Source organism: Ylistrum balloti, unplaced genomic scaffold (assembly GCF_031769215.1).
Source record: "Ylistrum balloti isolate Yb309-2 unplaced genomic scaffold, AGI_CSIRO_Ybal_v1 Utg371876, whole genome shotgun sequence".
Classification (NCBI taxonomy): Eukaryota; Metazoa; Mollusca; class Bivalvia; order Pectinida; family Pectinidae; genus Ylistrum; species Ylistrum balloti.
The window spans coordinates 67,364-83,357 of record NW_026782926.1 but is presented as its reverse complement, the minus strand read 5'-3'; the positions used below and the strand labels follow the sequence as shown (position 1 = coordinate 83,357).

The following is a 15,994-nucleotide window of genomic DNA, read 5'->3' as shown; positions in this document are numbered from 1 at the left end:
CTACACATTTTGGGAATTCAGAAGAAGAATGAAAAGTTGACGGATGCAGGACGGACAGACAATTACGGACGCAGCGCTATGGCATAAGCTCACTAACCAGGTGAGCTAATAAAAACAAATCTTAGAAATCATTGTGAACTAGGCCAATTGCATCACTTTCTTGAGCATATTGTTTGATCTTTTTCATAGTGTTCTGTAACAGATAGTTACGTACTATGTTTCACATAGATCGAACCGAGCTCGGTATAGCAAACTGAACAGCCCCTTGAGTTTATAGTGGAAGGCTTGTGTGTTTATTCGTCAAGCAGAGATTCTGATAGACAACTTGTTGCAAGTTTGTTAGGCCATAAATTTTTCACTATCATAGTACGGGAGGCAGGGGTGACAACAATAAAAACCCAAAAATCTGCCTTTGTACGTTGGTTTATTACCGTGCAAGTAATAAGCGAGTCAAAAACTGCGTAACAATACTGTTATTGTCGGGAACACACACTGGCTCTAGTTTAATCATGTTGTCGTTTTAAAGTGTTGACGATCTTCTAGTTATGACCTACAGAGCTTAAAGCTGAGGGACTGTTCCTTAAAACACCAATACACAAGAGAGATTTTGTGTAAATCCTCGAGGTAGTGTCATCAAATCACGGTTGCTGTAAATCCTGTGACACTGAAGTGAAAATCAACTACATAAAATCCATTCATGAGCGAACACAGCCGTGACAATCCTGTGCACATCTAGCGCACTTCACTCGTGTACATGAAACCCCACTTACAACTGTATCGAGGTGGCACAGTTTAGCTTACAGTATGTACAGTTGTATGACGGGTTTCATGTATGCGAGTGATGTGCGCTAGATGTGCACGGGATTATCACAGTTGTGTTCGCTCATGAGTGAATTTTATGTACTAAGCGCAACAGCTGCCTTGACAGAAGCCAAGTATTGATTGATATAATTTAATATTATTATCAAATTATAGTTTATATACAATAAATTCCCCTTGCTAGGTGACATAGCAATATTTAATTAAGATTTTCATTAAGTACTAGTGTTATTGATTTTTCTTGACCTGCAGGCATTATAATTTTGTTTATTTATGTATGCTAATGAGTTCTAGGTTGATGCTAATTAATTGACCAATCAGCGTTCTCGGGGAGGATGCCCTGTTATGGATCTGAAGTCCCATATAGCATATAGCATATAGTTTCTGAGTTTTTGGTGGAGGCGTTTGTTTGTGAAATTTGTGCATTTATCTGTCGTTTATTAAAACTTTACATACGTTCCTACCTTCCCCTTATGGAAATACTTTTGTGAAGTGGCTTAATGATGTAATTTGTCAACCTACTTGTGATGGAGTTTACTTCGTAGCTTTTCATTGGACATTTAATCCTTCGAGGAGTGCTGAGTGCATTCGCCATTTTGGTTACGTGTGTGTTTTCACGTAGGCCTAGTTGAAAAGGGCCTCTTCCACAAGTTCTTATGGTGTGACGTATTTCCGAATTCACGCTTGGCAACGTGATTTAGTATTCTCCTTGACGTTATAAACCTTTAGCTTAGACCTATTGATTGTGTTTACGTCGTCATCGTTGTGTCAACTCCGACTAGTTATGGGACCCAAACGTAAGAACATTTGATCTGCGCCCTACAATCCTGAGCTACTAGAAAACTGGACTATCGCTAGGCTATAAGAGGAACTGCACGCCCTAAATATTCCGTTCTGCACTGGATGCAAACGTAAGAGTTTGGTGAAGAAGCTGTGCAAAGCCAGGACTGCCAGCGTCCCAGTGAGTTCAGCTAACCGTGTCGTGCCTCATCGCGACAAGATGGCGGCCCCCAGGTGAGTTTGTTACATGTTGATTCCAAGAGGTTTTATGGGGAGGGCCTAATTTTTGTACGGTAAGTGTATAAAGAGAGGTAACTCTGGTAGACGGCCGTAGTATGACCAGAGGGCACATGCGTAGCGCCAGTTGGAATAAATGTAACAATACTGACTGAATGTCGCTCGCCTTGTTCTTTACAGAACTCGTCAGCTCAGCCTGGCTGGGTACAAGTTCACGTGAACGGGAGAGCTCCAGACCTGATGATGTCAATCAGCACTTAATTGACATAGTTACGAACTTAACATAAAGTGTAGCTACACTGCAGAACTGCTACCAACGAATAGAGAGCAGGTTGGAGTCACAAACACGATGTCAAGTGGCGGCAGCCGCCGGTAGCGAGAATCAGCCCGTAGTTGACTCGTCTCAACTAGTTCCAGCAGTGATTAACTCGCCATCAGTTCAGCTGGTTCCGACAGGGGGAGTACAGATTAGAAACAGCGTATAAGCGTTTTGAGGTCAGCACACTATCTCAAGGTGAGAATTCTTGCAAACGTTCACGTTTTGGCTATGTGTCTGAATCTCTACCATTAGTAGAAACTATCTCCCGTGCTGCGTCAACAGATCATTACAGGTAGAGATGTTAACCTGGCTGCCTTGCTAATCCCATATTACGTAGGTAACTCTGATCCTGAGTGTCATTCTTCTTCAAAACCTGATTCTAGACTTTCACACACCTTGACTTTGAATGAAATTGTCTTAGCATTCGGCGTGTATCAGCAAGTGATGTGCTCTGTTCATCCTGCTAGACGTGTTGAATTTGATCTATACAAAAGAGATATAGTAGACATGGGTACCAGGTACAATGTAGGTTTTTATGAGTATCATAGACAATTTTCTGCTAGAGCCACAGCACAGCTCCGCTACAACAACACACCCATAGATTGGTCAGTTACGGACATTGTTTTATTTTGCAACATATTCACAAAACAACGACCACTCACCCGTGACTTGTGTGACAGTCCTTTGTATGGAACAGGTTTCTGTCCTGCCTCTGTATTAGAACCCAAACGTAAAAGGACCCATAGAAGAAATTCTAGGAGTTCTAAGCAGGGATCTGCTTCCCGTCCTACCGGTCCCCCTTCTGTTGACAGTCATGGGCGCCCTCGCGTGTACCACAATGGTATAGAATTGTGCAATAACTTTAAAGGGACTAAATGGTTAGATTTGGGTTTTTTTCTGTGCATTTGATTTCGGGCAAGAGTTGTAACAGTTGAAATTATCACAAAATTATTATTATTTGCTAAAATCACTGGGTATGTCTTTGTTTGCAATTGCCATTTCTAGCCTTATAATATTGATAATCCAATACTTTTTATCATTGATGTATCATTTCATAGGACAGAACTAAAAAAAATAGTTATATGTCAGATGTAGGTTTTGAGTTGTCAGTCATGTTCACTAACATGGTTTTGTATTTAAGTCAACATCAACAGCATCATCACATTCATCATCCTTAAGTCAACATGATAGGGACAGTCCAACCTGGGGAAGAGGTAGAGGTGGCCATAGCAGAGGACGTGGAGTCCGAGAGACTTGGGGAAGAGGTCAAGAGACATCAGCAAGTAGACCTCGAGGCAGAGGGCGAGGAAGGGGAAGGACTAGAGGGACACGAGCAGACAGTGCTGTTGATGCCCTTCAACAAAGGAGGCAGTCGTTAAGGGTTTGTAAGGATTTTACATTAGGAGTACAATTCCTTTGTCAAACCAATTACAATATATATAAACAGCAATGCAGGTTTTATGCTCCTAACATGAAATTGCAACCTGGGCAAGTGCTGACACTTGCCATTTATTGAGTCTTCATTGGAAGAATTTATGGAATTAAAATGTGTATACATATGTAGTATGAAAAGATGTAGGTCAAGTTATCTGGTATACTTTGTTTCTGTAATTCTTTTTTTCTCAAGTTTTCATTTTTCTACAATATCTTCATTTTCTGAAAGCTTGATATTGGGACAGGGCACTACTGAAATATGAAATGTGACATTTTTGATGAGATACAGAACTAGTTAATGTGTTGTTTATGTGCAGAAAAAAATTCAGGAAACTCAATAAATGCTCATTTTCTCTGCACTGGATAGGGGTATAGCATGGAAAGTTGATATGTAGTTGTATATTTTTTATATAAGTGTAGCAAATAACCACGTGTCACACCAACCTATACTGTATCTGATGTAAAATTAGAAATTATACAATGGGTATTACTGTATTTATTGGACATAGTTTAATAGTAATTTACTAATAATACATTTGATTTTTTTTTATATATATAGACCAGAGTTAATGAAATGGAGGCTGCAGATGCCAGGTCACTACTTTTGCGGGTAGTTGAACGCTTTCCGTCAATGGTCTTTGATCTTGTGAAAGATGTTGGAGGAGCTGGAAGTGGAGGATATCACCCACCACCCGGAGCAAATTCACCTCCTTGGTGCCTCTGTGGAAACTGCCGGGAAATGCAAACAGCGCCTGAACGCTTGTGTTGCAGGAAGGATCCAGCAAACTGCATCACCAATCTGCTGGTAAGACCTAGTTTTATGTGATATAAATTCATCCCTTCATACTTTCCAATAATTGATGAATCATTTGGTTTGGTTTGCGTTTTACCTTTTTCAATGCAATTTGACTTCTTTGATCAGTTGATGACCTAAATAAATCCTCAGGACTTTCAAGTGTTTAATTTGATTTGATTTTGTTTAATGGCCCGTCGACAGCAAAGGTCATTTTGGGCCGAACTGTTTATATAGAAGAGCAACTACATAAAACCATTTTTGTTAAAACAAAAAATAGACTCTTTGATTAAAACAAAATGTTTAAAACATGTAAAATAGTTTAAAAACCGTTAAAAAACTGAAACAAGTTCGTTATATTTGAGCGGTAGTTTTAAAAGACAGACTTCATATAACTATATTTTATCAAAAAGGCGGATTTCCTTTGTGTAATTAAGGATGGTGTCCAAGTCCACGGAAGAGAATAAGTTTTTCAAGTCTGGGACTTTCAAATGTTGGTGTTGGATGAAGTGGTTTTGGCACTAGCACGATTATACCGCCAGGATATGTTTGCATTGGCAGAAGAGGAAGACTGGAACAATATATTTTGTGGCAGCTGTGGCAGCTAAGTCGCCTAGGAACAGGTGATCGCCGTGTTATACCAAGTTGTGCCGTTTGGAAGGTATCCGGACCAATTTGGACAATACACTGGTTTTAAGGCTTCACGCTTGGCATAGTTCATTTTTTATATTGTAGATCATGAGTTCAAGAGAGACAACCCATCAAAGTTATGGACACTATCGACAAAGAGCTGTAAAGTCCATCATATTTCAACATTTCGCCAATCCCTGGAATTTTTTCGCTCTTTTCCTTCTTGGAAATGACGTTGTTTTAGACTGGTGTGAAAGAAATAGTCTCCTTCCATCACGCATGACATGTCCGAAATGCAAGTCAGAATGTCACCACAGCAAGCGAGCCAATAAAGTTGACAGCATGACGTGGATATGTAAAAATAATAAAAGCCATGAGTTTTCAAATCACAAGTTTTTCTTTTTTGAATCCTCCAAATTAGATATGAGACATCTTAGAATTTATCAGAAATTTTCTTGATGGTCACACTTTGTTTAAATGTGCTTCTCTCGCTGCAATAACAAGAAAACTGCAGTTGATTTGGCTTCTTTCATTAGGGAACTTTTTAAAGAATATGTTCATTTGGAATACCAAAATATCAAACTTGAAGGTATTGTCGAAATTGATGAGTCGTTGTTTGGCAAGAAGTGCAAGTATAACCGTGGATATCGACAAAGTGGTGTACGAGTTTGGATTGTAGGTTTAGTAGAACGAGCTTCCAACAAATTAGTTTTGTACCCAGTTTCTGATCGCACGGCAGAAACTCTGGAAACAATAATCCAAAGGCACGTGGTGGTAGGTGCCACAATTTATACTGATAGTTGGCGAGGGTATGATCATCTCAATGATTTAGGTTACAATCATTTTTCGTTGGTACACAAAATCCAATTTAAAAAATCATACAAGAACGTCGACACCGGGGAAATTGTAGAGGTCAATACAAATACTATTGAGGGCGCTTGGAAACACGCTATGGATCATTTCAGGAAGATCAACGGCACATCCATTAGCAATTTTGAAAGTCATTTATGTGAAATTCTGTGGCGCAATCATATGCGAAACGAAAACAAGTATAGTGCTTTTTTCCACCTTGTCCAGTCTGTGTTCACTTTGGACAAACCACCAGAATATTTGTATACAACACCATTGTTTGACACCTGGCTCACAGCTTCCCAAAATAATCCAAACACTACTATTTCCCGTATAGATGACGATATTGATGTATCCGGTTCTGATGATGACGGTCAGGGTGTAGTAAATCCAGTTGAGCCTGCAAAATCTACTGAAACACATTCAGCAGAATCAACAAATCGGCCAGCATCATCTGTCGCACACAAAACTCAGTCATGATCTGCAAATCATCCTCAACCCTCAACATCTATCGATTCCGGCGCACGTCCTAAAACAAAATGTCCCAAAAATTATAAACCTGTCGCTTCCAAAGTAAACTGCCGTGAAACTGGACGAAAGCAACGTACTCGGGAAGGATCAAAATTATCAACCCCAAAACATCAATATACAACGAGGAGCAAACGTGTTGTAAAAAAAACCACCAAAACAGTCCTTTTTAGAGTGGTCGTCATCCGACGATGATTTTGTAGTTTTAATAAAATGTATGTTAAATTTGAAGTATACTTCCTTATTTCTCCATTTCAATTCTGCAGCTCACATTCCGAGTGTTCGTTTTGGTTTTGTTTTTCTTTGCACGATATGTGTATTCACTCCTCCAATAACTGTTTCTAGAATGGCATGTCGTTGCACGAATTAAGGGATTAACTCTGAAGGGAGCATACCATTTGTTTCAAAAGGGAGTAGGTAAATAAAAAATCTTGGGATTTTTTTTTAAGTTAGCATAAAAGGTTAATGAAAAATCTGTAATTTACATTTTCGCTTCCGTAAAATAAGAAACCTCTTCAAGTAACAGCAGTAAACAGTTAGTTATAATGAGGAAGTTTTGTCTTTTCGTAGTGCAATGCAACGTAATATCTACACAGAATGAATGGTATGTTCCTGTGACCTTTTCTATGGTGATGTCAGAGGTCACAGGCCACCGGGTATTGCCGCGCTGGGATGCTATCAGCTAACCATGTGTAATTGCTTTATTAATTCCAGTGATGTGTAATTTCTGAGACGTTTTACTGCCAAAATTTAATTTTCGTCATCGTACAAACAAAATATTTAGACATACTACACAAATGACAGAACAGGTTCATTTCGTCTTTGATATTTATTTGGATCAGAGACGTATATAACACAGAGACAGGAAACTCCCGCAGTTCTTGTGATACCACGCACGTCCTATTTTCTTCTCGAAGGAAATGTATCGAGTGCAAGATTTGGTTGTGCGCTTGCGCTGTAAGGCGGAACTGGCTTTCCGTGTGTTTGTTTTGACAGTAATCATCACATGGTTTAGCGATAACGATGAAGGCGACGATGGTCTGGTAATTTCTTTCACGCACGAATCTGACTGTGTATTTGTCAGTTCGTGCCATCATGTCACCTCACCTTGTTACGCCGCCAAGGTCGCTTAAATCCGGGATTCTTGTTCAGTATTTTGGTCCGGACATTAGTTTTACCCACCGGAAGTGGTTTCGTTTCGATAACGTTTCGCAAACGTGTTGTCGTCTGCCAGCTACAATGTATGCATGCCAAGTGACAATGAAATGTCTGGGACGACAGTCACTTCTACCTTACGGCATCTGGGATGCTCTATACACAATCCAGAATACCACTACAGTGTATGTTTGTATGTTTGATGATTTGCCTGCTGAAAATTGTAGTGTTACATAACGCGTGGTTCTGTCTGTGTGTCGAAATGTCAGATATGTAAATTCTAATGTGATTATTTGTTATTTCTGTTTTGTAGTTGTTTACGGCTATCCATGGCAATAAAGAATAGCAAGGTTATTCGGAGTTGAAGTTATAAATTGTCGTGGAGGCGTAACAGTAAACAAACTAGGACAGTAACGATATATCGATACTACGATAAATATCTTTATTAGGGCCCACGATTCGATACACGATACATAAGGTCAGAATCGCGATACTGTTTAATGTGAAAAAAATTTGAGTTATCGCCCTTTGCGCGCTCTTCAAATGGCACATAAACGTGCGTCGGACGTATCCAAGGCTTAGATAAGTGCACCGAGAAACATGGCGAATAAAATATCGTCTGCACCAGCCGCATTCAAATCACCGGTTTGGCAACATTTTGGTTTTCCTACAGAAACTATCGACGGGAAAGAGGTAACCAATAAACAATTAGCGGCTTGTAAATTATGTGATTACAAAACGAAGTACACCGGAGCGACGACAAACCTTTCAACTCATTTAAAAAGACATCACCCTGAAGCTGACATCGAGTCTCGGACACATAAATATGCTGAGAGTAAACGAAAATCAACTAGCGAAAGCGCAACACATAATCCTAAACAATCAAAACTGAGTGAAGTGTTTTCAAGGCCACTACGTTTCAATTGTGACCGTGCAACGGCAATAAGTAGGTCAATTGCAAAATTTATTGCGATCGATTTGAGGCCATATTCAATCGTAGAAAATGCGGGATTTAAAGCGATGATCAAAACATTGGAACCGAAATATAACATTCCATCTCGACCGTACTTCAGTAAAACACTTATACCTCAGCTTTATGAAGAAACAAAATCGTCTGTTCTTGATGAACTTAAAACTGCCAGTCATGTTGCCATCACCACAGACGGCTGGACTTCACGTGCTGTCGATAGTTATATAACAATAACTGCTCATTACCTCTGTGAGCACTTTGAAAACTGGGAACTTTGTAATCGTGTATTACAAACCAGGGTAATTCATGAGTCGCATACTGCAGTTAATGTGGGTGCAGTTCTGTCTAGTGCTATTACTGAGTGGGGCTTGGCAAGATTAAATGGACAGGTACCTGTTGTTACTGACAACGCCAGTAACATGGACGGAGCTGTTAGGGCTGCTGGACTGGGGCCGAATATTAAGTGCTTTGCACACACTATTAACCTAGCTACACAAAGAGGCCTGGGCATAGGACCGATGAAAACACTTTTGGGCCGTGTAAAAAGGATTGTGGCATTTTTTCATCGCAGTTCAGTTGCTAATAGTTTGCTGAAATCCAATCAAAATCTACTAAAACTTCCTCAGCATAAACTAATTATCGACGTTCAAACGCGATGGAATAGTAGCTACGACATGATGCGAAGATATTTAGAGCAACAACCAGCAATCACTGCAACCCTTATGAGTGCTGATGTGAGAAAAAATGCTAAGGACCTTGACACACTCAGAGAAGGAGACATTACAAACCTGGAAGATGCTGTCACCATTTTAAAAGACATGAAGGACATTACAACTGTGTTGTGTGATGAAAAGCAGCCAACAGTTTCACTGATCTTTCCCATGAAACACAAAATATTAAACACTATGGAGTTGTTGGGTACAGAATCTTCATTAATAAGACAAATGAAAGTAGCAATAAGAGATGACATGAAGCCAAGGTATGAGAATCCTGAAATTGAACAATTTCTGATCATAAGTTCAGCAATGGACCCTAGGTTCAAATCCCTTCCACAGTTAAATGAAGAGAGGAGGCATGAGGTTAAAGATGCAATTATACTGAAGGCTGTATCTCAGGTTTGTTAAAATTCTCTCTCGTGAATATGTTTTACAATCTTACCAACATACTAAAAAAATCGATTTTCCAAAATATTGTATCTGTGGTTTTGATTTTTTAAAATTACAAAAAATGTTACATGTTATAAATCACTATGACTAGTAAAAATACTTCATTACCTTCTTAGTATTATGAATTTAATTTATGCAATTTCAATTTAGAATAATTAAACTCAAATAATTTTTTTCACAATTATTGTGATTACATGACAGTATTAGTACACAACAAATAAAACAAGAATTCAATACAACATTTTATTCACCATTTCATTTTATTTATCATTTCACAATAAGTAAAGTACTTCAGTACAGTACTACAGTAAGGTAAGTTTAGGGTATAACTCATAATTCAAATAATTTAAATTATAGAATTATTTATTTCATGCAATACATAAATTAAAATTATATTTTCAACATTTTCAGTTTTGACAATGTTCTGTATTAATCACAGCCTTATTTTTCTTTTACAGAGTAATGACAAGCCACACATCAAGTCTGAACCAGTTGACAGTCAACAGCCTGAGGCTTCAGAGCTACCGGCTCCTAGTCTGCCAGAACTTCCTTCTATCCCTCCACCACCTGTGTCTTCTTACTCACCTGAGCCAACTGCTTCTGGAACAGGGTCTACAATTAAGAACTTATTTGGGGATGTGTTCATAGTTAAAACTGAACCAGGAAACAAATCACCACTTGACATTGCCACTGATGAAGTACATGCCTACTTCAGAGAACCAACTATCTCACTGGACAGTAACCCATTAAAATGGTGGGCTGATAATCACTACAGATACCCACTGCTGTCGAATGTTGCTAAATATTATCTAACAGTTCCAGGTACAAGTGTCCCAAGTGAGCGTATCTTTTCTACAGCTGGGGATATTGTAACTAGCCAGCGTAGTTGTCTTGATCCAGAAGATGTTGATCATTTAATCTTCCTAAAAAAAAACTTACAGCTGTAATTATTTTGGTGCCAGATGTCAGTTATAAAGTCCTGATTTGTGAATAGACCTTTCAGCAGTGTTTTGATTTTTGAACCTATCAGACAGATTCAGACTAGTTAAAGCTGTGTTAATTTTTTGTGTTTTTTAGACATTAAAAATTGTCAAAAAAAAATGTTTTTATGTTTTTGTCATTTTTTGATAAAGCCCAAATGTATCGCGATACGTATCGTATCGTGAGAAAAAGTATCGTTACAGCCCTAAAACAAACTGTCCCCAGTATTACGATTCTCTCGCTATATACACAGGAGCGTGTGATCCGGGACCTACATTCTGCCAACGTAACCTAGTTAGTGGACGCGAGGTTCAGCGTACATGTGTGTAGGTGGACCAGTGTAGAAAAGAAAGGACTATGAAAACAGTATATGTGTTAGACTGTAGCCTACAATTCATGTTGTATTGGAAATAATATTGAAGTTTGACTATTATAATACTATTTTTTGGTACTCAAGGTGTTATGCCAGGTCAGCTTTGTTACAGTCATTGTTGCTTTCTGTAGACATTTAATGCTTACCTTTGTCATTGTTTTGATACTGTACATGTATCATATGCATATGGTATTCTGTATATGAGTAACAGTGAAATTTCTGATTGATTTACATACTTAACAATTCATTTATTTTGTGAAATAAGTATTATCCTATCAAACAATCATGATGGAGGAAAAGACATACCCTGATGATACAGCTAAGGAACCTAAAGAGGATCAATTGACTGAACATGTTACTGAAAGTGAGATTACTGTGAAAACTAGGGACACTAGAGTGTTAACATCAGATGGTCAGAGACTGTATATAGAACATCTTAAGAGACTGCTCAGGAGGATCAGATTTGGTCTCATATTGAAACCCTGTTGAGTCTAAAGGAGAAAGAGCTTGATATGAAAAGTCTCCGTAGGTATAAGGGGGATATCCAACATTCTAAACAGGAACATTTCGAGATTTCATGCAAATTGTTAGAATTTTTAGACCATACAAAAACATTAGAAAGTAAAGCTGAGTTGGGATATCAGGAGGAACGCTATAAAAGAAAGTGTGCCATGATAACTCGCGTACAACGCCAGATAGATGATGCTTTATTAGAGAAAGCAGAAACAGCATCTTTGTCACAGATACACAGCAGATCATCATCTAATGCAACATTACGCAAAAAGAAAATGGAAGTTGAGATAGAGAAAACGCGACTTGAGTTAATTAAAAGAGAAATGGACCTAGAACAGGAAAGGTTCAAAATTGAGGGTCAGTTAAAGATTTTGAAACAAAGCAAGGTAGCTGCAATAGCTGAAGCTGAAGCTCGAGCACTAGAGGAAACAGAGGGATCAGCTAGCAGTCAACATGCATTGTCGGCTCTGGGATCTATAAGCAAGACTCAGCAAGTCACAGACTACTTACGTGGTTTATCTGTTGATGATAACATAAGGAATTCAATGATGAAATTGGAGTCTCATGTTACAGATGACTCTTTATTCCATCCTTCCATTATACCTAGTCAGACTTCCCATGCTGCTGGTTATGTACCTCCACATTGGTTGCCTCACACAGACTATAGTTCTGCATTGCCAACTGTTTCACAAGTTACAGTTCCAACATCTACCCCAGCTCCTGTAACAGCTCATAAGGTATCATTTAGCCCTACGCTAACTTACTCCCACAACCCTGTGTCAACGGTACCAGGTGTGACGTCAGTTGTTGACCAACCTTTGATGGCTAACACATTGGAAGCCTCACATGCTCAGCTACCAGATCACCTGACTGCCTTTTCTAATTACTTAATAAAAAAGGAACTGATGGTTACTAGGTTTACAAATTTTAATGATGAACCAGAATCTTACAATGCTTGGAAAGTGAATTTCAAGTCAGTAGTGCGGGACCTTTCAATTTCTCCATTTGAAGAAATCCAACTCCTCGTTCGATGGCTAGGACCGGTGTCTTCAAAGTTTGCTAGTAACCTTAGACAAGCTAATGCAGACAACCCTGTAGAAGGACTGCGATTGATTTGGACCAGACTGGACGACCAATATCGAGCGGCAGAGCTTATCGACAGTTCTCTCAAAGGCAAACTAAACAGTTTCCCTTCGCTTGGTGTTAAGGATAACAAAAGGCTATTTGAGTTGGTAGATATTTTAAGCCAGATTGATAGTGTGAAAAGGAACCCGAAATATTCTACAATGCTTTCTTACTATGACTCTTCTGTTGGTATACTACCCATAGTCAGCAAGCTACCACACCAATGAAAAGTGGACAAACATGGCATCAGACTTCAAGACAAAGAATTGTGTGCCGTATCCACCATTTAGTATTTTCGTTCAATTTGTTCAACACTAAAGCCGTGTTCGCAATGATCCAGGATTTCAGTATCAAGATAACTATCCAAAGAAAAATGTAGTGAAACCAATTCACGTGAAGAAAACAGATGTAGATCCTGCAAAGAAGGTGACCCAGGATACCAAGGACATCAAGAAATGTCCTTTGCACGACGATCAGTTTCACAGTTTGAAGCGATGTCGGAAGTTTCAATTACTACCGATCGCAGAAAGAAAAAAGGTTCTAAAGGAACATCGTCTATGTTATCGCTGTTGTGATGCCAGTCATCTAGCTAGAAACTGCAAAGTAAAGTTGACATGTGAAATTTGCTCAGACGGAAATCACCATACAGCACTTCATCCCACACAAAATGATGGCGGGGAGAAATCTAAAGTACAGAAGACTGAGACTGTTTTTGACAACATGTGTACTTTGGTTTGTGGTGATAATTTTCCTGGAAAATCCTGTGCGAAGACTCTCTTAGTTAATGTTTATCCTGTTGGATGTAAACATCAGTCAAGAAGATTGTATGATATTCTCGATGACCAGAGTAGCCAGACGCTAGCGAGACCAGGATTTTTTGACATGTTTGGTGTTAATGATGGAACAATTACGTACAACTTGTCATCCTGTAGTGGCACAGTATCTATGATGGGTAGGTCTGGATCAAACCTTGTAGTGGAGCCTGTTGGTAGTGGACGAGCTATCACTTTATCACGAGTAATTGAGTGTGAGGAAATTCCGAACAGTAAAGAAGAAATTCCTTCACCGAAGATAGCACGAGCCTATCCGCACTTAGTGGATATCGCTGAAGAAATTCCAGAAATTGACGGAAATGCTGAGATTCTATTGCTGATTGGTCGTGATCACGCTGATGCTCATCATGTGTTGTCACAGAAAACTGGACCACGTGGATCTCCGTTTGCTCAGAAGCTTCCATTTGGCTGGGCCATTATCGGGGAATGCTGCTTGGGGAAAGTTCACCAACCTGGAACCGTAGTTGCAAACAAGACACACATCTTACCGTCTGGTCAAGGTACAATCTTTCCACCTTGCCCGACTCATCGTAACGTTACTGAAATTCGTTATGAAATGGACAGAGGCTTTGGCAAAGATACCATCTTTGAGCGTAAGTGTGAAGACAATCAGCCAGGTTTATCCGTTGAAGATCGCGAGTTCCTCCAGATCATGGATGTTGAGTGTTACAGAGATAAAGACGGTCATTGGACAGCGCCATTACCATTCAGGAAAGACAGGTATCGATTACCTAATAATCGTGACCAAGCTGTAAAGAGGATGCAATCACTTATTTCTTCCTTCAAGAAAAATCCTATCAAGCAAGACCACGCGATAGCCTTTTTGCAACGTATGCTGAAAAATGGACATGCTGAAAAGGCCCCACTTCTAGAGGACAGAGAGGAATGCTGGTTTTTACCAATATTTGGTGTCTACCATCCCCGCAAACCAGCCCAGATCCGTATGGTATTTGACGCCTCAGCCTCTTTCGAAGGAATGTCGCTCAATTCCACTCTGTTACCTGGACCGAACATGATGAACAGTTTAATGGGAATTCTATTAAGATTTCGTAAGGAGCGTGTTGCCGTCATAGGTGACATTGAGCAGATGTTTCATGCCTTCAGGATCCGAAAGGACCATAGGAACTTTGTACGCTTTGTCTGGTTTGAGGACAATGATTCTCAGAAACCCATGACGGACTACCGAATGTGTGTCCATTTATTTGGAAATTCCCCATCTCCAGCAGTGGTAACATACTGCCTAAGAAAGTGTGTCAGTGAGGTATCATGTGATACAGATATTTTTGACTTTGTTACCCGCAACTTTTATGTGGACGATGGTTTGGCTTCATTCTCTACGGCAGAAGAGGCTCTAGATGTTCTTGCACGCACTCAGGCAACGCTCATGGCACAAGGAAAGCTAAGGTTTCACAAATTTGCCTCCAATGATCAGGATGTTATAGATGCAATCCTGCCTACTGACAGAGCTAAGGATCTCAGTGAAGTAGACCTTGATCTTAGTTCTGCTCCAACTCAGCGTAGCCTTGGTCTCAATTGGAATCTTCAGTCAGACTGTTTCACATTCCAATTCTCGCCTAAGGATGTTCCCGTAACAAAACGTGGGATACTCTCGTGTTTGAACAGACTGTATGATCCTCTGGGATTCATATCTCCGGTGATTCTTCAGGGAAGATTCATCTTTCGTGACATTGTCAATACAACCACTGGATGGGACGAAGTCGTTCCTCAAGAAATAGAAGCCAGATGGAGAAACTGGTGTTGTTCTCTCTATCACCTGTCAGATGTGAAAATACCAAGACCATTTGATAGAGTCGAGTTGCACTTGTTTTCAGATGCCTCCGAGAAGGCTATCACAGCAGTTGCGATACCTTAGTTGGATTCGCGTTAGGAAAGTCGAAACTAGCTCCTCATCATGGCCATACGATGCCACGCTTAGAACTTTGTGCAACAGTGCTAGCTACGGAAGTTTCCACAATTATTACCAAAGAATAGGATCTGAATATGGATGAAGTGAAATTCTACACAGATAGCCGGGTGGTACTTGATTATCTCTACAACAGGACTAAGCGCTTCCACACCTACGTATCAAATCGTGTCCATCGGATTTATTTGGTATCTTGTGCAGAACAGTGGCATCATGTGTCATCGGATCAGAATCCGGCAGATATTGGAACACGGTCATGTATGGCCAATGAACTATGTGAAGGAATATGGCTCACTGGACCCACCTTCCTGTGTGAAAATGCTAGTCAAAGAGAGGACTCCTGTTATCCGCTGCAAAATCCAGATGACGACAAAGAAATTAAGTCAGACACGGTCAAAACTTCAGTCTTTTGCTCGTTAGGTCTATCGAGATTTGACAGGTTTTCATCATGGGCATCAGCCGTTCGAGCCCTTTCCATGCTGCAATGCAACATTATAAGGAAACAAGGGCGCTCGCCAGAAGACAGTTCGGGGTCGTACCGGTCTAGTGAGGTACGCCTTGTAAA

General features: G+C 39.8%; 2 protein-coding genes and 1 pseudogene across 2 annotated transcripts; all 3 read left to right on the top strand.

The window, feature by feature from the left end:
• Window positions 1–1,819: 1,819 nt before the first annotated feature.
• Window positions 1,820–5,098, top strand: LOC132563830 (uncharacterized; annotated as a pseudogene).
• Window positions 5,099–5,489: 391 nt separating this feature from the next.
• On the top strand, window positions 5,490–6,341 carry LOC132563829 (uncharacterized). Its single transcript, XM_060228582.1, has one exon. The coding sequence runs from the start codon at window positions 5,490–5,492 to the stop codon at window positions 6,339–6,341; it is 852 nt and encodes a 283-aa protein (XP_060084565.1).
• A 1,803-nt stretch (window positions 6,342–8,144) lies between these two features.
• Window positions 8,145–10,627, top strand: LOC132563828 (E3 SUMO-protein ligase ZBED1-like). The gene is made up of 2 exons (XM_060228580.1): window positions 8,145–9,629; window positions 10,139–10,627. Exons 1-2 carry the CDS (start codon window positions 8,145–8,147, stop codon window positions 10,625–10,627), a joined length of 1,974 nt encoding a protein of 657 aa, XP_060084563.1.
• The last annotated feature ends 5,367 nt before the right edge of the window (window positions 10,628–15,994 follow it).